The 22,556-nt window shown below is 38.9% G+C and overlaps 2 protein-coding genes and 1 pseudogene across 3 annotated transcripts in view; 2 read left to right on the forward strand and 1 right to left on the reverse strand.

The window, feature by feature from the left end:
- LOC124408152 (protein artichoke-like) overlaps nucleotides 1–22,556 on the reverse strand; it is a 79,804-nt gene that overhangs the window by 28,884 nt on the left and 28,364 nt on the right. The window lies entirely within an intron of this gene.
- Nucleotides 16,001–17,654, forward strand: LOC124407945 (annotated as a pseudogene).
- On the forward strand, nucleotides 18,667–20,721 carry LOC124408154 (maltase 1-like). Its single transcript, XM_046884890.1, has one exon. It carries the CDS (start codon nucleotides 18,668–18,670, stop codon nucleotides 20,417–20,419), a length of 1,752 nt encoding a protein of 583 aa, XP_046740846.1. The 5' UTR covers nucleotide 18,667; the 3' UTR covers nucleotides 20,420–20,721.

Genomic DNA, 22,556 nt, shown 5'->3' on the forward strand with positions numbered 1-22,556 from the left:
ACATTGAGTTTGAAACCCTATTGATTTCAGATGAAAACTATGCCTATATCTTCCATATTTTCCGAGGAAATAGTTTTAAAAAAATACGATATTTATTTGAATACATGTATAAAATGTTCTCAAGGTTTCAATAAATTATGTTTAATCCTTTATAGCAAAAAAAAAAATAAATATAATTCATGAAAATCACTTTGAAAACGTAGTCCTAAGCCTATTTCCTCCCCCCATAATGAATTTGAGAACTGCAGTATTCACAATGATAACAGTTTGCAAGATACAAAAAATGAAGATTGCGACGGGAAGCAATTAAATCAGATCTGAAGCTGGTGAACAGTAATCATGGTTACAACAAGAGAGAGAGAGAGAGAGAGAGAGAGAGAGAGAGAGAGAGCTGACTTCGGTTTTCCACCATGATGTATACGTGATAAAGAAAATGAGTTCAGCCGAGTGCGGAGAGCTCGAGCGGGCCTGTTTTCACCATTTCCGTTCCGCACCCCCTCGGACTGGGATCCTCTAATCCAACCCGACTGACAATGAGCCTCCAAAGCGAATTTCGTCCTGGAGACATTGGTGGGTATAAATAACCTGAATAAATAACACGCAACGAGGCGACCAAGGGGTGAGATTTTCAAGTGGGACATTTTTGAAGAGTAAAATAGCAGCCATGCCGGCGGTATGTAATTAAAATAATTATTTGTAAGAATAATCTCGGCGTAACCCTAATGGCCCGCCACGCTTAAGGGTTGCACTGGCCGTAGCAGGGGTGGGAGTATAATTAAAACGTGTACCATGCTCCCCAACTAACCGGGTATTTCAGCAAAAAATGTGCAGACTCAAAAGCAAGTGGCGAGTGTACAAATGCTTAGCTCTTTTCCCGCACCTATGGGGCGTTCCTTGCAAACCTGACTTAGTTTTTATTCCCGAATAAATTTTAATCTCTCGCATAAACGTTTTGGAGTGGGGGATTTTTTTCCAACATTTGAGACTCCACCTGGTTTGATAATTTTCAAAATAAGGATGACTGTGGACATTTTTTTTTTTCACGCGAATGCGTTTTTTGGTCTAGGTCTATATTTGCGATTTTGAACGTTTTTGTTTTCTGCTAATCGTGCACTCAAGATCTTTCGAAATTTCTTCAACTTGAACAAATGAATAAGGTTATAGTTTTTGGAGGGAAGTCCGTACGGCAAGTTTGGAAATTTTCAAATTCTTACACTTCATTTTTTCAAGGTCTTATATTACTGATATCACTTTTTCATCTGCGGAAAACTGTTCAACAGTATTGATGCTGTTTACTGAAATGATGATAAAAAATTTCATTGCCAAAAAACGTATGACATTTGTTGTCAGCAACAATAATAAAATGAAGTATTATATATAACAAAAATATATATGCAGATAATATACGGTAAATTTTATAAAAATGTTTCCAAGGTGTTAAGAGCCACGACTACGAGCCAGTAACCACAATTGAAAATCCTCGTTCCAATGTGATAAAAGTAACAAATTCTATAACAAGGGAATGAAGTCGAAGATTATTTCGTCGAGTGATAACGGCCCTTGGGAATTACAAATGTCTCAACCGTAAATCTGTTGATAAAAAATAAAATTTTGTAAAAATGTTTCCAAGGCGTTTAGAGCCACGACTACGAGCCAATAACCACAATTGTAAACCCTCATATCAATGTGATGAAAGTAGTAAATTACGTAACAAGGGAATAAAGTCGAAGATTATTCCCTCGAGTGATAATGGCCCTTGGGAATTACAAATTTCTCAACCCTAAATCTGTTGATGAAAAAAACAAAGTTCTTTAAAAATGTTTCCAAGGTGTTTGGAGCCACGACGATAATGCGTGAAATTATGGGTTCAATTAAGGGTAGTGTTCAGGGGTTCGTCGGGCTGGCGCGGAATGCTTTACACATACTTGAGCTATGTGAAGCTTGAAGCACTTTTAGCCACAACATCATGCAGTCCGGACACGCACTCGTCGTGCCGAGAAGTACTGATATTTTACACTCGAAGGGAACAGCAGCAACCTTGGACCTAGTTCAGGCCCTTCGCGCTTGGTTTCTTCTTTTGAAGTCGATCTTTTCATGGAGGGTCGTTTACGCTGCGCGTACCGTCACGGTGGATCATTTCCGAGGGTATAAATGGGGCCTTACATGTTAAATTAACAGCCCATACCTCACCCCCGTCGATTCTGATCATTTTTTAGTATTGTGTTCTCTGATGTTTATACAAATTCGCAAAACCAATAACTAAGGCTTTTTTTAAATTTTTTCTAAATGAACACTGATTCTATGATTCAAAATGTGATTTTTGAGCACCAAACACAATATTTACTATTTGTTTTTTTTTTGCAAGTCTTTAGTTTCAGAAAATCATTAAAATCAAAGAGGGTTAGGTACGTGAACTGCTACTTTGACGTGATTTTGTAGTTCTTAGAAAATCCTGGTAAAAAAATACAAGGATTACTAGAATCATAAAAGAAAATATGGCACAAATAGTAATTTCTTGTGATTATAGTTGTCATTACAATATTCGACTTGGGTGTTCAGTTAACAAAATTTTTTCAATTCGATAAAGATTCAACTTTGATGAATTTGAAAATCAAAAACATGTTAGAATCAAGTTCTCCGAGTACCTAACTAATGTCCCGAAATCATGTGGGTACATAAAAAGTTGTACCACATCGAAGGACAAAGGAATCAAAATTTATTTAGTATCGAGCAGTCAGATGTTGGAAATGAATTCCGTGGAAAAATATCACAATAATATATCACACAATAAAGAAAGAACAGAGAGAGAGAGAGAGAGAGAAAGAGGAAAGGATGATTGAAAGTTTAAAGGGAGATGCCAGGAGTGTACGGATCTCATTAAGCAGCCTCATTATTCGTTTTGTCGATCGGTATCACAGCATGTTTATACAAAGAGAAAAAAAAAAGATGAGAAGAGAAGACAGAGGGTATAAAAGAAGAAAAATTTGATCCTCTTTGTGTTTTTTTAATTTTATTTTGTTCGTTATTTCATTATCCTACACGCCGAACCGTTTTCCGCGATGAGAAGAAAACAAAGCGGGTGTAACCCAACAATAGGAGCGCTTTTTTTTTACAGTTTTTGTGCTCTTTTCATCATTTCCACGAATAATTAACGCGCGAAAACAATTTACCTCATTTTTTGTGCGCGTTTAACAATTTAACGACTTTTATATTATGGTATATTAATCACATTTATTTCAGAGTTGTGGTTTTAAAGAAGCCCGCGTGGTAAGAGAGGGATTGCAAATCGATAGAGTCATGCTTCAGGCTTCATGCTTCGTGGAAACACGGCTTAAGGCGTCTACCCAACTAACGAGCAAACAAAAAGGGTCTTTTCAAGAATATCGTAGTTGAAAATCAGTCTGAAAAAAAGGTTAGTCTGCGGTGTTGATGATTTCTCAGAGATGGTTAACCTGAAACCAAAAAATGGAACGGTTTTAGATTCAGCATGTTAATGGCCTTCATTAGATTCATAAGTTTTTGGAAATTTTGATTTCAACTATATTTTTTTTGCCCCAAACGGCAAAAAAGCGGTCTTTTTAAAACTTTTCGAAAAATGGCCGCCATTTTGTTAATTTTGCAAATATCAAAAATCGTATGATTCATTCGAAGGCCGTTAACATACTGAATCTAAAACCGTTCGACTTTTTGGTCTCAGGTTAACCACCTCCTAGAAATCAACACCGCAGACCTACCTTTTTTCAGAATGATTTTCAACTACGATTTTCATGTATAAAAAGTGATTAAAATCAATAAAAACTATTTTTTTAATGGATTTCGAGAGTGCATTCATTAAGCCTAACAAAGCATGTATCAATATTTACAGTTAAAACTCGTTAAAAAAATCCTCACCTTTTCGCCCCCTTTGGAGTTATCGAATAATCCTGAACGATCTACAACTTTTTAATCTGTCTGCGTGAAAAAGTTTTTCCTTTTTGTCTTTTTCGTTCCTTAAACGGAGAATGTCCTTCGTATAACTTGCTATTGTTTATTTTTTGGAAAAAGAAAGGAATTGAAGATAATTAAAAAAAAAAAAAAAAAAAACAACAACAACAATCACAAATAACACTCGAACGAAAATTTGATTAAAATCAATCGGTGAAAAGAGAGAAGTGAACTTTCAGATGTGAAAAGAATGAGAAGAAGAAGAAGACGGGGAAAAATGGAAGAAATCGTCTCTCAAACTGGAGCCAATTTAAAACACACCTTTCCAGACCTGCCTCGGCAATGAAAATCCTGATTACACGATTGTACAAACCATACCAACTCGACGATTCTACACAACGAATACCATTTCCAGTTCAGATATCGCATTGTTAGCTGAAAATCGATTTCGCAGTTTAATTTCCAAGTATAAATAGAGTACCTGTGGGTATGAAGGGTGTGTACATAACATCCCAACGACGAATTGGAAGCCTTTGTTGCGTTGCCGTACAGCGGAAGCAGCTACTGCTGCCGTTTCGCGATTTACTAGCAATCACACGAACTTGTCTCATTGTCGATCGATTCAAGATCGGCGTTCAATTTATGTTTCGAACAGTTTCACGGGTTCGTGAATTGGAAAGAAGTTTCGAACGGTTGTTGAACTATTAATCTAAATAGAAAAATAATCTTTGATGTCCGTAGATACATTTGTGAGGTTCTTTCGTTGTGGTTATCGTATGTGACGTAACCTACAGTCAAATAGCCTTACAAGTGCTGTGCAATTTTCAAAAATTCATTCTAACAAATGTCGGGAGTTGATGTATATAAATTGTAATAATAGTAACAGTAATAAAATCAATGCTCATAATAAAATTAGAAATAATATTCAATATATCAGAATTTAATTCAGTCAATAAAGCCAATATTGAGTGGGGACCAGAGATTCGAGACTTATGCAGACCCTCGAGCATAATTTTTCTTTGCCTCTCATATAATTTGCGTTCCCGAAATATATTTTCGATATTGTTTTCCACTTTCAACAATATTATATTGATAAAGTTTACTGTTCAATGAGGTGTGTGGTCCCTTCTAATTCTATTTATCAAAGATATGGAGCTTCGGGCAGATTGAATTTAGAAAACCATGGTTTCTTAGATACACTATAAAGGCTTACAAATTAAAAGGCACCTTTATTCAGACTTTCTACACAGTTTTTATTTAAGAAAGCGACAAAGTCAGAGGATGGAATGTCCACCATTGCCGAAATACCATTTTGAGCAGCTATTTTAGCCGCTTCGTCAGCATGTTCATTGCTCTGAATTCAAATTCAGATCTCAATTGAAAACAATTCTAACTTTATTTTAATTTTTGACAATTTGGACAACTCGCACCTTGGTTGAACCACCAATTGAGACATATTCAAAGTTTCAATGATGTTTTGAGGGTCAGAAAAAAGTCTGAACTCTGTGTTTGCACCTGCTGGTGATTTCACCTATTGTATTACTCTTTCTATGGCAAACCCCCTGTAGTATACATATATAGATGATAAATCATAGATTTTATAGGAGACTTCCAAGAAATCCAATCAGACTCAGTACTGAGAATCCAACGAAAGTTTTTTTCCATTGTATTATTTACAGACATCGGTAAAAAGATTTAGAACATTAGTTCGCGTAGTAATACTCTTTTCAAATTCTAATTTTGGACTTTCAGAATCTTAGATTTGAGAGCCAAGTTTTCTGTTGCGTTTAAGCGATGTAAACATATCAAAGTGTGGCGAGCTAAATTTGTAGAATTCTTCAGAATGAAAAATCAGACCCTCACGAAACCAACAATTTTCATAACATGTGAGTATTAAAGGGTCTACCGATCTGATGAGCAAAAAAAAAGGGTTTTTTCAAGCGTTGTGTTCATAATGGTTCGTTTAATAATTCAAATGTTTTTCTGGACTCTTGATGATTGAATTGTTTTCATATGAAATGCATCTCAGTAAAAAACTTATAGCAAAGGAACTTAAGTCTAACTTCGAGGTAAGGTACCCCAGATTCAATAGTCATAAAATCGATTGTAGAAATTTGATATCCCAAAGTGAGTCTCAGATACGTGTTTTGCATGTTTTGAATAGCGTCAAAATTAGATTTTTGGAGGGGGAAAATAAGGAACCCACCGTATTCTTTTCTTGATCGAACCATTGACTTATATTTCATTAGCAGTTAATTGGGATCTTGTTATGAGATGATGAATTTGAGCCCTCCAATTAAGTCTTCTATCTAATATCAATCCCAGGAACTTGACCTTATTCAAGAGCCTTATCCCGAAATTGTTCAAACAGAGTTTAAGATTATCAGTCTTGATGTTCCTTTGGTTAAACATCACTAAGGTGCTTTTTTCAGCACCTCATGTGCTCCGAATTCCATTACTGTTCAAATTTCTTATTTATCATGACCTTGTGTAAATAGAACCAAGTCATCGGAAAATTTCAAGATTTTCACATTATTTATTAATACATCCTCTAAAAACTTGATATATATAAATACAATGAATAGGACTGGACTGTATATATGTCGGCATGGTCGGCATAGAACTTGAACTGAAAACGAACTGCAAACTTGCAATTTCCGGCAACTAGTTTACTATTCCCACTGGTAATCTATGCAATTCAAGTTCTCGACTCGTATTTTGTTTCGACGCAGTCAGTCCAAGGTATATAACATCCACTCTACACTCCCGTTCAGTATGAGAATTGTTCCAGTATTTTGTGTGAAAAAATATTTATTCGTTACTTTATCATACCTGTGTCTTTAGTATAACTTAATAACATGGATACCTCCTTCTAGTAATCTGATTTTTACTATTCGTCGACGTACAGTCCTTGACACCAGTTTATTATCAGCTTTTCCTATGACCGTAAAAAGTAGTGCGAAAAATGTGGATAAGTCCCAAAAATGCTAGCAATTATAGGACTCCTTCGTGGCGTAATTATCCATCGCATTAAGGTAAAATTGTGGTATATAAATTGCGGCGAATCGATATCACCGAGCCGTGAGGCCTTCGTCCTTGTGGACTCGAAACGAGTCGGTGGTTAGGAAACTGGGTGGGTTTGGTCTAACGCTGGGGTGGAAGGGAGGAGGGGACCTCCGATAATCATTTCCCACCATCGGAACACTTTAACCTGTACTGTACGGGCAGTGAAAAAGGCTGAGCCATCGGGTAGTCTGAGCAGCTCGCACTTGCCAGCTTCATCAATAGTGCAAAGTGATCGAAAGACTTAAACCGCGAAGTTGGCGCTGCAGTTTGGGGGGTCAGACTCACCATCCCCATCGATACTTTTTCTGGGGATGGGTGGTGGATCGCTTCCATTAACCTCTGTGCACGATCTGTGTACCTGTATGTGTCTATCTCACATACGTGACTGGGTTCCCGGAGGACTTGGAAAGCGCTGAAAATTCTAAAACATTCGATTTATCAAGCCAGAAGCTAGTGAACGGGATGGAACGAGGAGAAACGAAACGGAAAAGGGAAACATCCGAATGCTTTTTTACTTACTCCAATTTCCTCGATTCAATTCGACTTTGAACCACAGACACACCGCATAACGAAATTCGATTACACATACTTACATACTGACAGAAGCTATTTCGGAAGAATTTCGATGTCTCGAGGAACAACGTATCTTGATTAAACCGCGTGGGTTTCGGCTGCTTTGAAGTATCAGGATCGAGTCGGAGACAGGTTTGATCTGTGAGATCTTGTCTCACAAAATTTTTACACACAAGCAGGTACAATAAATTTAATGAATCGTCGTTCGGATTTCAGGGAAGAACATCGACAAAGCAAGAAGCAAATTTCACTATTTTCAATGGTTTGCAGCTCGAGTGAATTTCCTCTTATGCTTGAGACTTTCGACGGATCCAGACTTCAACGATCGCTTTTTACGGACCTGCAAATCAGAAGCTTTGGAAGCTGAACTTGAGTTTCGAGTCTACGATCTCAAAGCAAAGGACCCATCCGCCATTTTGGGGTAGGAATTAGAGGGTACCCAGTTTTTTGGTTGAGTCCAACCGTAGGGTGATCGATCAATCTTTCCATGCTCTGTTTGCGATGGGTGAAAGTGATGGATTTATCAGTTTGCCCCCGTTGCTTTCAAGCGATGGCAGAAACAGCAGAAGCTGCGCCAGCAACTCCTCATTACTTATGTATGGATGAAGATTTATCTGCGCATTTTGAGCATTCGTTAGAGGTTTTATCTCACGCGTTTGGCGTGAGTGATCATCGTACGTAACATTCGTAAATTTGTCAAAGCGGTAGAAATGGACATGAGATTAAACAAAATGATGAAAAATTGGGAGCATCCGGGCGGGAACAAAAGAGCTAATAATTTTCAATCGTAAATATTCTCGCGGGTGGTATAATAAACGCCATAACTCAAGCACAGATTCTTTCCTGTTCAATACAATCACCGATCGACAGGGACAGGATTTGTTGAAATTATCAAATATGGTGATCAAATATGGCGAAAGAAACGATTGTTTATTTCAGATCCATTTGGTTTCACTTGATAATCAAAAAAACAAACATTATACTTTTGCAAATAACTAAGAAATAGGTAATAGTTGCCGATTTCGCTCAAGATGTGATTAATGCTAAGATAGAAAGTTCGCATTCAGGGAGACCAAAATCTTGGAAAACGGTCCGTTTGCCCTTGAGATAGCAGCGAACGAAAAATCAATCACACACGTGTGTATCTGAAACTGGTCAGAGACGATTCTTCTTCACTTGAAAGGTCGAAGTATAGTGAAAAATCAAGCTTTCGTCTTGGAAGTGACTACAACAGTTTTCTTTCCCCTCGGAATACAAATCGATATTGTATTAAAATTGGACAATAATAAGTACGATAACATTGCACATGAAGTACTATCAGAAGTGATGTTTACTAATCAAGTTGTCTTTTTCTTCAACGTTGAAAAGAAACTTTGGCCAGCCCTACCCGAATCGAAAAGAAGCGTTTACCAATGCTTGAATTTTTAGAAAATTTTTTGAACTACAATAGGTAAAGTAATTTTCCAACCATTGAAGCTACGAAACGGAAAAAGGTGAGGCTATTCACCATAAGAATGGTTCACGAATCGTTGCGTGCATAAAGTTGAAGACGTTATTATATGTATATACAGTCGGAAATAATTTGACCGTAGAGAAGACGTCCGTCGAATAATTATGACGGAGGTTTTGAAAGCGCTGATGAAAAGAGAGGCGATATCGGCCATTTCTTGAGGAGCGAAGAAAGGCCATCGCAAGAGCCCTTGACGAAGGTTCTAAGATTGGTATGATAAGGGCGACGCCTGAGCAAAAGTGCTGCTCTCCGATCTTGGTTCCGAGGTGAGCGAGCAGTGAAAAGGTGGCAGTCCTCTCTGTTAATGGGGTTCGAGCTCCTTTACCTCAAACTTGTCTCTTCTCGGAATACTCGGGGTTCGATTCACCTAACAGTTCCCATAATGCCCGCACCTCTTGGCTCCATTTTATTCGGTAACCTTTGGTAGTTGATGGCCTGACCCACTCACAGGCAGAACCTTGATGGCTTGTTTCTCTCCGTTTCGAGACATTTACTTTGCAGGTACTGTAATCGCCAGTGATATCTATCACGCAACCGCAGGTTCCGGACTCGTGATTTTTGCCTCGTCACTTTTCACCCATTGTAGCGCCACTGTTTCCCCAATTTCACCTAATGGCAATAGAGTCATGAACGTGCCCGCGTCAAAGGACCTCTGAGTCAAAGCACCACGTTCTAACTATGGGGGTTCAAATCATTCGGGGCAAACTGTAGGATAACATTTGATTGGTAACTTGCGAATAAAACTACTTATAGTGCGTTGGTATTATAAGTAATTAGCGAGGTGCACGCTACACTGTAACAAAGATGTATAAAAATAAAGTGAAAATAAAATAAAGGTAATGATAATTCGAAAAATTAGGTGAATGAGTCCCATCATAAAGTGGTTCGTCAATTAAAGAAGCAAATGCAGTGAAACACGTGCACTTTTTTTCAAGTATGGCGCTTCACTGTTTTCACATGAATCATGGTTGACGCAGCAACCCAGTAATCCATCTACTTATGGCATAATTTCATCTTGAAGACCTAAGATTTCCTTCTTTAAGTATATAACGTGAGAAGTACCTTCGTTACACTACCCCCCCCCCCCCCCCCCCCCGCCCCTCCCTGAAGAAGGGTCGTACTGAATCGTATATATATAAGATAGACAAACGAATCAAATTGTATCGCACATTGAAGTATCGGTATGTGGTGTTGAAATGGGCTCGTCTCTTGAGAAGATTGAGTTGTGGCTCGAGAGTGACAAAATCTCTCCAATTTTGTCCGGTAGAACGTAGGGTATCGAAATGGGGATGATACCAATGCTTGAACCTGTCATCTTGAATGGTTTCGGAATATCAAAGAACACACAGTATCAACTCAGTTTCAAGGATGAAATTTAGCTAGGAATGATGTTACCTTCGGTAACATTAATTCGCACATATGCCATGCTTGGGGATGTGGTAACGGAGGCATTGAGACTACATCGTTTAATGGCGACGAAAGGGAACGAGACCGAGAGAGAGATACCAAGTGGCGGAGCAATCCCCCTGTTCAAATACTAACTGCATGTCTCGTTGTACAAATCGAAGTACACGACGGAGTTCCGAGCGGTGGTTTATGTGTCGATGGCAAGCTTGCATTTGTGGTTGGGAACGGCAGTCGAAAATGTGACGGTAAATGGATACGCGAATTAACAGCTTCTGGTTTAAATGAGAAATTTGTTCCTAGTTCCGATCATTTACTAACTCCTGATTTGTAGTTGAGGTGTAATGGATTATAACACACAATATGGATGGGGATGTGCATCACAATACCTTGAAACGTATTTTTCTATGTATGCATGTTATGTTAGATTGAAAACTGTTTGTGTTGGTTTTTTAAAGACTTAGAATGGAGGATCAAAGAGGAGTAAAATCGAATCCTCAAGCTGTCTGAGGATAACTCGATGACATTTGAAGATAGTTTCATACTTTCACGTATAAAATACTGCAGTTTGGAATCACTTTTAAAAATTCCTATTGATTATCTGGTGTTCTGATATGCAAATATGTGATCCTTCCAAATATAGAGAGATAAAAATTGAAAATTAGAGAAGGATTTAAGTTATAAACAAAAAAAATAAAAAAAATAATTGAAACGAAATGTAAAGAGTAATAAAATATGGAAGCAAATGATTCTTCTTCGACAAAACGAGTGAGTGGTTACTTGGATATTATCCCATGGGGTTAAAGATTTGCGCGGGAGTTCCATTCGACGGGATCGAGATGAAAGATTTCGTTGCGAAAGTTAAAAATATCTAGTTGGATAGGCTTTTGTTACATATACCGTATACCATATAGGCTATAACTGGTATATACATGTCTGTATCGAGAGGGAGGAAAAGAGAGGCTCTCTTTTCGACGACCTTTCGACCTTTGGTCGAAATGGCTGCCTCCCCCCCTCCCCCCCCTTCTGCTTCGTACCTCTTTGTCTTTCCATTTTTTTTTCTCATTCTCGGAATGCTGACACCTGGGGAACCTTAGGGGCGAATTCCTTGGCGTTAGCACTCGATCAATTTCTCTACTAAGGCCTGCAGGATCTTATTGAGTATCGTGCTCGAATACCACCTTCTATACAAGAAGTTATTCCCAAGCTCGCCTTAGGGTCAAAATTCGTTGAACACCCGCCACGAGGGATCACTAAGGGATGAAAAAAAAAATTTTCACAGGACTAAAGCCGAATTCCCAATGCCACGTTCGTACTGCATTAACGTAGATACGGACGTCGACCACTTACTTGGGTTATTGCATTCTATACTATAAAAATTATGGACTGAAATTAAATCAACTTTAAAGTACTGCATTAAAGTCGACGGTACGATGAAGAAATCTGAAAGACGTACGTAAGCAAAAATTGAGACCAACGAGATCGGTGCAGAAATTGACTTTCAAATAACTCTCTTCATCGTAATGTATATTGTGATTATGACGTCAATTAAAGCATACCGGGTTAATTGCTAGCTCCGGGACATCCGGGAATTGTCTTTGAGGTTCTCTCTTGCGGATTGAAGACTTCTTTCATTTTTAAGGCATCTGATTGCGTGGAAAGGTAGGCAGTCACTTTAACACGGAACTTATCACCTCAGGGGTTAATTATAACCTGGTAAATACGCCTTAACATTCCGGAGGTGTAAGTTATGGAGACAAAGGCAATCCCAGTGTATTTAGTCCCGGTTTGTATTATCGTCGCAGAGGAGATTCAGACTCGTTCAGACACAAAGGATCCGGTGAAATACAAGAAACCTGAACTGTTTCAGATTACCAACATTTCCTTGACGGGTAAACAAAACGCAGAAATCCTGACAAATTTATCATCCTTGTAAGTCTTGTAAAGCTTGGTATATACCTACTTCAACTGTGTACCCATGTAAGACTTCGATTGCCTTGCGAGTTTTAGGTAGAAGTGTAACAAACTTCCAAGTTTCCAACCGTTAATTACATAATCATCCGAGAAAACTGCCATTATAAGATTTGCATAAAATCCACAGTCTGATTTGCGTCTCTAAGCACAGTCTCTAACAGGCATTTCACAATATCAAATGTCCCTTTCCATAAAATAAATGATCAGTTTACTGAAACGTAAGTATTCAATCATGTTTCCAATTAGTTAACTGAAACTCCGGATTGAATGACTAAGATATTTAAATCCGAAATGACTTTCGGTTAGTAATTAATTCACAGTCGATAAAGACCCTCCACAGCTTTTTGCAGTGAATAGGTACACAAAGCAGAAACGTGTTCAGGAATTATTCGACAACTCTCCTCATTTGAGCATATAGTAAGCCTAATAAGGTGCGCGACAAGTGATATCAGGGCAAGAAGTGGGTGGATTGGATAGCGTCAATGGTGTGCTCACGATCTCTCGGAATCCGCTCAATTTATTCGCAGCATCAGGACTGTCTTTGAGTAGGACTTGTGTACAGTTCCTGAAGACGTTGAGACGACCTTTGACAGGCTTTTGGTTTCAGATATAAGCAGCTTTGCGTACCCAAGTCTTGAAAGATTCTAGATATTGTGTTGGTTGCTGCGTCAACTTGCAGATATTTAAGAGAAATGAAAAATGTCAAGAAGAAATCAGAAACGTCTCGTTGAAAATTCCATTAGCCGAATCGTACGGTATTTCTTGAACGATCCATACGTTTCTCAGCACGGCTTTCTTTCACACCATCGCGATCGCTTTAGCTCTCTCAGATTCTTTTTCAGTCTGGTTAAATAGAGGCGTTATCCGTTAACGGCTTTCCATCGATGTTATCGGCTTTCTGTTTAAAAGAGCTTAAGCTCCCAGGCGACCCCCACGTTTTTTATTTTCCTTTATCCGTCAAGGTTTAGATCCCGCCTCAATTATACGCGTAGCGTAGACCGGGGAAACAACAACGTAAAAAGTGGAAGTACTAAGCCTCCAGAAAATGTATAAAATGAACAATACAAGAAATTCAAATGACAATAAAAATTTCACAATATCGATGAATATTTCCTTGATTTACCGGAAGCTCATTGCGAGGATCCTGAAACCGAATAACGGATAAACGAGGTTCCACGCAAACGTTGAACGAGCAAACAATGCACTTTGGATAACGATGGCAACCCCAACCTCTGCAATTGTTAAATTCTCGTGATCTGTGAACAGTTTCATTGCGCCCACCAACCGCATTTCGAATATTTACAACACGCGACAACCACTGGAGTGATCCGAGAGAGAATCTTGCTCTTCGGCAAACATGTTTAACTACAATTTCGCATCTACGTATTGATGTGTAGAGAGCGCTCAAAATGGATCCTCGTGAAAACAATCATTTTCAAATATAAATCATACAATTGATTCGCGATACCAAAAAAATAAAAAAATATCTTGATTTATTATTAGTTGTAATCATAATTCTTTACTCTTTACTTTATTCTACTATATAAAGTAAGAATACGCGATTGAAGAATTCAAAACGGTAAAGGGGGGGGGGGGGGGGGGGGGGGAGGAGGTATTGTTGAACGGAGGTTGAGAAGAAGAAGTATGAAATAAAGAACTGAAGATTTCCAAAAAATTGAGACTGACAATAAGCGTTCGTTGCGAAAAACGCACTCTCTTACTGTTATATAGACAGATATATTAAATCCGTATGTATAAGATTAGAATCTGAGAATCTGCATCTCTCGGCAATCCTAAACAAGCTTTTAGAACAGGTTTCAATGTGACGGTTACAAGTGGATAAGCTGAGCGTTTGATGTTGACTTAAAGCTTGAAATCTGTGCTCAGCACGCATCTTCGTTGAGAAACGGTTCACAAGTTGCACGCTGATTGGATGGAAATTTACACATGGCAGTTTAAACGAAACACATTTATATTTCTACCCCTGTCCTTTTTCTGGTTCTTTTTTGTTTGTTTTTCCAGTTTGTTTTTCTTTTTACTCTCGTGTGAATAAAATTCTGATCCGTCTTGTGTACGTTTTGTCACCCTGTGTTGTTAATAAATAACATTTAAATTTCAGTCGATACCAATACGTTACGAAGAATAAACCGAGTTTCGGCAAGATCAAAACGTCTTACTTTAACTTAATGTGAACAAGTTTATTACGTTGACGTTTTTTTATACTTTTTTTCAATGAACGGTTCAGTTTTCCAGATATCGAAGTCGCATGTGAAACTTTAGATATATGCTCAAATGTTCATATCTTGTTAGTAACGAATTTTTAATGCACGCAACAGTTTCAGCAGAAACTATTGCGAAGTAACAATTATAGCAGTATCAATATCTGGTTAAAAATTCACAAATCAATTGGACTCTCTAACTATGTTCTCAGATAAATATATCAGTTGATTGCAAGGAAGCAAGAACACTCGGATATTCCTTTTTGAATATAGCACCATATTATAAGTGAATCAGAGTAGTTTTTCGATATTTCTATAATTTTATATGTTTGTTGAGTAAAAATACTAGCAAAAATAGAATTCGCTTTAAATACAGACAGTCATATAACTCGAAAGTGGGATTGAAAAAAACGGAGGTTTTCTAAAAATCATGTCAGTTTAAAGTTATTTCTGAATCTAACCTCTAATATTTCGTTCTGAGGAAATTTTCTTTCACACTTTCTGGACTAAACGGGTAAATATGGGTACGAATGGTATCTGTAATTACGCACTATTGTTTCCCTCGATTCTACAGGCAATCAGAATCGATCAAAACTGGTAGAAACAACAATACGTGTTGTCCTCGACGCGTGTGCTATGCTAATAACTCATAGACGCCAAAGAGGTTAAGGTTCAAGAGGTGAATAATCCATTATTTGTTTTGCAAATTATGCTTGTTTCGGATTACAAAGGAATCCCTAACCCCTTAGCATGCAATCAGTCGGATAACGGCGACTCGACGCTCTACTAGCGGCACCAATGGTGACTGGTCAAGGGCTAGAATGATGTGTGTAGTATGATAAAAGGGGGACTCGCACGCAAGACATTGACTGGATAAGCACTTCCGATTGCCTCAAGTGTACAATACGTAATCTGCGGCAGGAAAGGAATGATCCTCAATGGCGTAATTTCGTATGGTGATTTAGATTCGGGATTTGACCGATATCGAGGTATTCTAAGCAGTAACATCATTCTACAACTGTTAAGCATACTTATTGTAAATAGTAAATTGGCTGCGTGTTTTACCCTTGTGTAGTCGACAAAGTTCCTCAGCAATGACATGATACATGGACAACGGCACCAAAAATACTATCGTTTGGATAAATAACAAATAAGACAGATAAATTGGACTAATCTTTGATTAGTTTGATAGTTACTTGAGAACAGAAAAGCAGTACTTAATCATCAGTATAATTTGCACTACGTACTGGATAATGTGAAGACCAGTCATAAGCATTTCTTTATCTCAAGTCCGAGTGCATAAAACTCACTTAAAGCAGTGTGGAACGGTATGAGTACAACGGAGGTAAAAGTTATAACGTTATCTATTGTGCTGGCTGGTGTTCTTACTTGCCATCCAAGGACTGAAGTGGTCCTGGATAAAAATTGGTGGAAAACCTCTATCTTCTATTAGTTATACCCGAGGAGTTTCAAGGACAGTGATGAAAACGGCGTTGGAGACTTGAATGGCATGACGAGTAAGTTGGGGCATTTGGTAGACTTAGGTATCGGCACTTTGTGGATATCTCCAATTTACTCGAGCCTAATGGTGGAATTCGGATATGACACACTAAATTTTATCGGCATTGATCCAATATTCGGTACTCTCGATGGTTCTAGGAGCGAACCAGCTTGATCTCAAAGTGATTGTCGATTTTTTACCGATCACAGTTCCGACCGGCACGAGTCGTTTCAGAATAACATCATTGCCAAGAGCCGTACACCAATTAGTGCATCTGGCGAAACGTGGCATATGAAAGTAGACCCAACATTCGAAATCCTCCGAATAACTGGCTCAGTGTCTTTCATGGATCTGTTGGTGAATAGATCGAGGAAAGGGTCCAGTACTACTTTTATCAGTTTATCCAAGTTCAGCCTGATCTCAACTACAGAAACATTTTGTTGAGGAAAGAGATCAATGACGTTCCTATATTTTGGGTGATTCGAGGTGTCGACGGTTTTCGGATAGACGATATTAACGGATTGATAGTGGATGAGGAATTTGAAAATGAACCGTCGTCCAACAACCCGGATGTTCCAGAAGATCATTAGGACTCTCACGATCACATTTTTAGTAAGGATCAGCCTCAGACCTACCGCATTTTGCGTTTTTGGCGAAACCTTATTGACAAATATTCTACGAAAACGAAAACCGGAACGAAGGTCATCATGTCTGAGGCTATTGCAAGTATAGATCTCGTGATGAATTATTATACTTATGGCTCTGACGTTCCGTTTAATTTCTATTTAATCAGTGACGCTCGGAATGATTTAATGGCTGAAGAATCGAAAAATATAATTGACAGTTGGATTATTAATATGCCACTAAACTACGTGGTGAATTGGGTTGTAAACCAGGGTTGCCACAAGCCACGTCGGTCATCGCGCGGATCAAATGTCGATTTTGTGCCTGATTCTACCTGGGATTGCTATGACGTACTATGGAGATGGAATTGGCATGATCAGTACCGGAATATCCTGAGAAGATACCGTTGATCCTGTCGATTGTAGTACTGCCAGGGAATAATACAAGCAGTACTCTCGAGATCCAGCGAGGATTCCTTATCATCAGTGGGATGGCACGAGGGGCGCTGGCTTCTCTTCAAATTTGACAACATGTCTTCCGGTGATCGAAAACTACAAAAGTCTTAATCTTGTCGCACAGAAGGAAATAAGCCACTCCTATTATCACGTGTATCAGGCGGTGAAGGCTCTTCGAAAATTACCCATGCTCAGGAGAGGACCCTTGGACGTGAAAGTTCTCACTGAAAACATCCAGTTCTAGTTGTTGTGCGATCCATCACTGGAGTTTCTCCAATGGTCACTCTGATCAATTGTGGAGAAGCTGATCGGGTTGTTAATGCCACAGTCAGCAAGCAAACCTAATCGAAATGACGGTCTACACGTCAAGTGTTTCCTCCAACATTACTGTTATTTATTATTAGCACTTATTGTTGAAAGTGATAAATTTCTTTGTGTAATAAAAAGCCTTTGGATTAGAATATATTCCAAGGGGTAATTGTAGTTTGTTTTGTTCCTCTTGACCCTACTATCCCTTATTACTATATATTTGATTAAAAAAAAAAAAAATTCCTTAGTTGTTTAATCTATTTCGCTGTTCATGCTATATTTTTCCCCAATTTGGATTAATTCATGATCAATCTTAACCTGAAATAAACACTAACGACTTTACAGTGATAAAATCATTTTGTCATCTTCATTGTTAAAATTTCCTTCTGCAAGATAATTTGCAGTGATGCTAAATTTCAGCGGGTTACTATGTTCCAGTAATTTAGTAGTGGAAAGATGCGATCTGTTTTTATGACGTTTTCAAATGACAAAAAGAGGCGTTACATTTTCATGCATTATTTGGATTGTGACGAAATTTTTGTAGCCCTTTGGTAAATGAGCAAAGAAAAGAAAAGGAAATTGAATCCCCACAAAACTAACGATACTGTTCGTGCACTGTTCGTTATATCTTCGTATCTAAGACAAAGTTTTTGCTTATAGTGTCTTGATGAAAGCAAATTATTCAGTTTTTTCTACTCATTATGACGTACTTCAGTCGTTGTCTGCAGAAAAGAAAAGCAAAGTAAATAGACAGTATCATTTTAGTGAAATCGTATTTGCAACAAGCATAATAGCAATGTTATGTACAGTGCAAATTGAGATGTAAGTGTGTGTCAACATACTCCTGTGAAGGAGTTTGTCGTGTTAAATAGATCACTGGGTACGTTTACAGCAAAGAAGTGGTGTAAAATACCATACCGAGAGTTTTGTTATTTAGCAGTTGCGTTTGCGGGATATCGATTATAATTATCAATATTTGTGCCATAGTTGATAAGATAACGTAGACTACACACAAATGTTTTTGCTTTTTTTTTGCAACGGTACGATTTCCTCTAGCTCCTGAGCATATAAGGTTGGATTCAAAGTATTCAAAAACATTGTCGATAGCATGCTGTCCCAGCTAGCAATATTATCCATCGGGTTTGCCAGTGTTCTTGGTTGCCGCACGGGAACCGAAGTTCAAGTGAACAAAGATTGGTGGAAGACTACTGTCTTCTATCAAATCTACCCTAGAAGCTTCAAGGACAGTAATGGAGATGGCGTTGGAGACTTGAATGGCATCACAAGTAAACTCGATCACATGGTAGACGCAGGTATCGGCGTGTTTTGGATTTCTCCAATTTACCCGAGCCCAATGGCCGACTTTGGTTACGACACATCGGACTTCGTGAATATCGATCCAGAGTTCGGGACCTTGGACGACTTTGACAATCTTGTTGCAAAGGCGAAGGAGCTTAACCTCAAGGTGATTCTTGACTTTGTGCCAAATCACAGCTCCGATCAGCACGAGTGGTTCCAGAAAAGCATTCGCCGCGAAGATCCTTATACGAACTATTACGTTTGGCGTGATGCAAAATGCGAAAGCGGAACCAACATTTGTCAGCCTCCGAATAATTGGATCAGTGTCTTTCAAGGCTCCGCATGGGAATGGAACGATGAGCGAGGTCAGTACTACCTTCACCAGTTTGTAAAGGGCCAGCCCGATCTCAACTACAGAGATGAGTCTTTGAGGAAAGAAATGGAAAATGTCCTCACCTTTTGGTTAAAAAGAGGCGTCGATGGATTTCGCATAAATGCTGTGCCTTACCTGATAGAGGACGCTGAGTTCAAAGATGAACCTTTGTCTAATAACCCGAACGTCCCACAAGGTTATTACGACTCCCTTAATCATATCTACAGCATGCATCAGCCTGGGACCTACGATATTATCCAGTCTTGGAGAGACCTTCTTGATAAATATGCCACGGAAATGAAATCTGACACGAAAGTCATTATGACTGAAGGTTACGGACCCATAGATTTCGTAATGAATTATTATACTCATGGTTCTAATGTTCCATTCAATTTCTTCTTCATTACGGATGCCAGAAGCGGTTCAACCGCTGAAGAACTGAAGAGCATAATTGACAACTGGATGAACAATATGCCTGACAACTACGTAGCCAACTGGGTGATAGGCAACCACGATCAGCGTAGGGTCGCGTCCAGGTACGGCACCAATCGCGAGGACCAAATGTCAATTCTGTGTCTAATTCTTCCTGGGATTGCTGTAACTTATAACGGAGACGAAATTGGCATGGTAGATACCGAAATATCCTGGGCCGACACAGTGGATCCTGCGGCTTGCAACACCGATCCAGAACACTACGAGCAGTACACTCGGGATCCAGCGAGGACACCGTATCAATGGGACAGCACGACGAGTGCCGGGTTCTCCACCAACCCGACAACCTGGCTTCCGGTGAATCGCAACTACATAAGCCTCAATCTTGCTGCACAGAAGGCAGTGAGGCACTCGCACTACCACGTGTATCAGGCCATGACGGCTCTCAGGAAGTTGCCCATATTCAAGCAAGGGTCCTTGAGCGTGGAAGTCCTCGCTGGTAACGTCCTTGCCATTACACGATCGGTCACGGGGGCCACTCCGATCGTAGTTCTCGTCAATTGTAGTGAATCCAGCGTGAGCATTAACCTCAAAAACAGCATCGCGGTTCTAGATCAGATGACCGTTTACACGTCCAGCGTTTCCTCCGGCATCACCCCGGGCAGAATCGTTACTACTTCGAGCGTACAACTTCCGGCTGCTGCTACAATAGTACTGACCTCTCCAAGGCTATATCAACTCGTCTACGGAGCTTAGTAATGTAATTATTGTATGTATTTCAATAACCTCTCGTATTCTAAAGCAAACATTAAATATCTCTGTATATAGAATTCAATTATCCACCCTAGATAAAAATATCTCAGCTGAGAATATGGAGTCTGAAGATTAGCTCAGACTTACTCGGGATTTTTTTCTCACCATTTTCATGTTGTTCAATCAATCTTAGTTTAACAAGTAATTGTATCACATGATTTTGAATACCTTCAACTATTGAGTTGCTCGATAATGGCGTCAGTAATAAGTAAGATTTTAAATAAAACCGTAACAGTGTGCGTTTGTTCAAATTGTCATTGTATGTCTGAAAACAGTATTTACAAATGTAACGAAACTCAAGAAAATTTGTTGAAACTTCTTTTTACTGCGAAACGGTTGATTATTGTAATTACCAAGGTAAAACGACTAAAGATCATTATTGATAATTATATTATATCATCGCTATTTCTGTTCATATAATTATGTATAAACCATTCAAACGAACCTTAATCGTGATAGGATGTGAGTCAAAACAATAGCGAAGTATTTCTTACACCTATTCTAGTCCCGTAACTATGGATTTACTCTAAGGTGAGTCTTGCTAAGCCGAATAAATGGTCCACGAATCGTTCAAACAGGAATAAATAAACGTATTGTTCGTCTAGGATTATCAAAAGATACCTAAAACAGACGAAGCTAAAAAAAAAAAAGTAAATCGCAGTTAGCACAAATAGAAACGATGTGTCATTGATTTCAGCTTTGTTCTATTTGATTTAACGCTTAATTGATTACTCCTACACGCTGAAACTAGTTGTGCTTTGTAGAGTTGCATTATATTGTTACACTCGAGCTTTCGTGCACTTACAAGTTCTCCTTAGCTAAGGTTGAGCAGTAATTACTTTTAGCAATAATGATTGAATGACAAAGCGGTTATATGCGTGTGGAGAGCAGTAGTTTTCTCAGGGCACTGGATATACACCGTAGGTTTCCTAAGTATTGTAGACTACGTCAATGACTAATGAGTATAACCAATAAATTGGCGTATCAAAAAGGGCAATCACGATCACGTACACTCATATAGCAACGTTGGTTCAACTAGTAAGGCACTAGATCATGGAACGGATTTCATTTACATTAATTGGAGTGATTGCGTTGTCTAGTCTTACCCATCAAGCTGAGAACACCTACGTCGTACCAGGGTGCGCCATTTTTGGTGGAGCTCGATTATCATGAAGCTTCGGTTTAGAACCAAAGTACGCTTTGCGATGTGCATCGTCTTATCAAGAGTAGACGTTACGAACTTGTTCATGCAAGTAATCAGGACCTGCATATTCATAATGAGAGGTTAATTTGCTTATGAGAATGCAGTGAGCGTATTACCTCCCTACGGTGAATCGGCGGAACTACAACGTCGACGGTCACAGCTCGGTGGAGCTGGCAGGGTACTGTCCTACCCACCGAGCCTGGATATAAGGGGAACGATCACCATAGGTGTTTGTGCTTTATTTGCGGCCATAAAAAAGGAGAAAGATCATTTCCTCACAATGTCCACCAAGGTGACGCTGGTGACGGTAATGCCAGATTCATGGCATCCGTTTGTTATTGTTTGTTCCCCCACTTTGCCCTCCTTAAATGTAAAAAAACGTGACACTAGCAACTCCAACGCCTCTAGTGTAGAAAGATCTTGCTGCAAATTTTCGGCTGTTTCATGAACATTACGGTCGTTCGCCATATATCTACGCTTCGTGGTCCGACCATGCCATAGTGATCGGTTCGCCCATCCTGACAATATCTATTCTGTATTATCATGCAGAGAAGTCACGAGGGGAATAGAAACATTTCAGTTGAAGTCAAACTTCACAAGGCTTCGATTTTAAGTTTTTATTTCTTTTTTTCCTATTAAGTTAAGTGTTTGCGAAGCTAGCGCAAAATAGTTCACCCTGTGGTCGAACCATCCGTTGATGAAGATCACCCATTACATCTTCGAAACCTGTACTCACTAATTTACAAAAAAAATTTCATGACTCAGAGTTCTAGTCAGTACGACCCTACACCTAAAATCAGAATAAAATCAGCAAAATCATTTTCGAGTTATGAAACATCAAAGATGAAAAAAGCAGTAATCGTCTTTTTCTCCTTT

This window comes from Diprion similis, chromosome 7, assembly GCF_021155765.1.
Source record: "Diprion similis isolate iyDipSimi1 chromosome 7, iyDipSimi1.1, whole genome shotgun sequence".
NCBI classification, from domain to species: domain Eukaryota; kingdom Metazoa; phylum Arthropoda; class Insecta; order Hymenoptera; family Diprionidae; genus Diprion; species Diprion similis.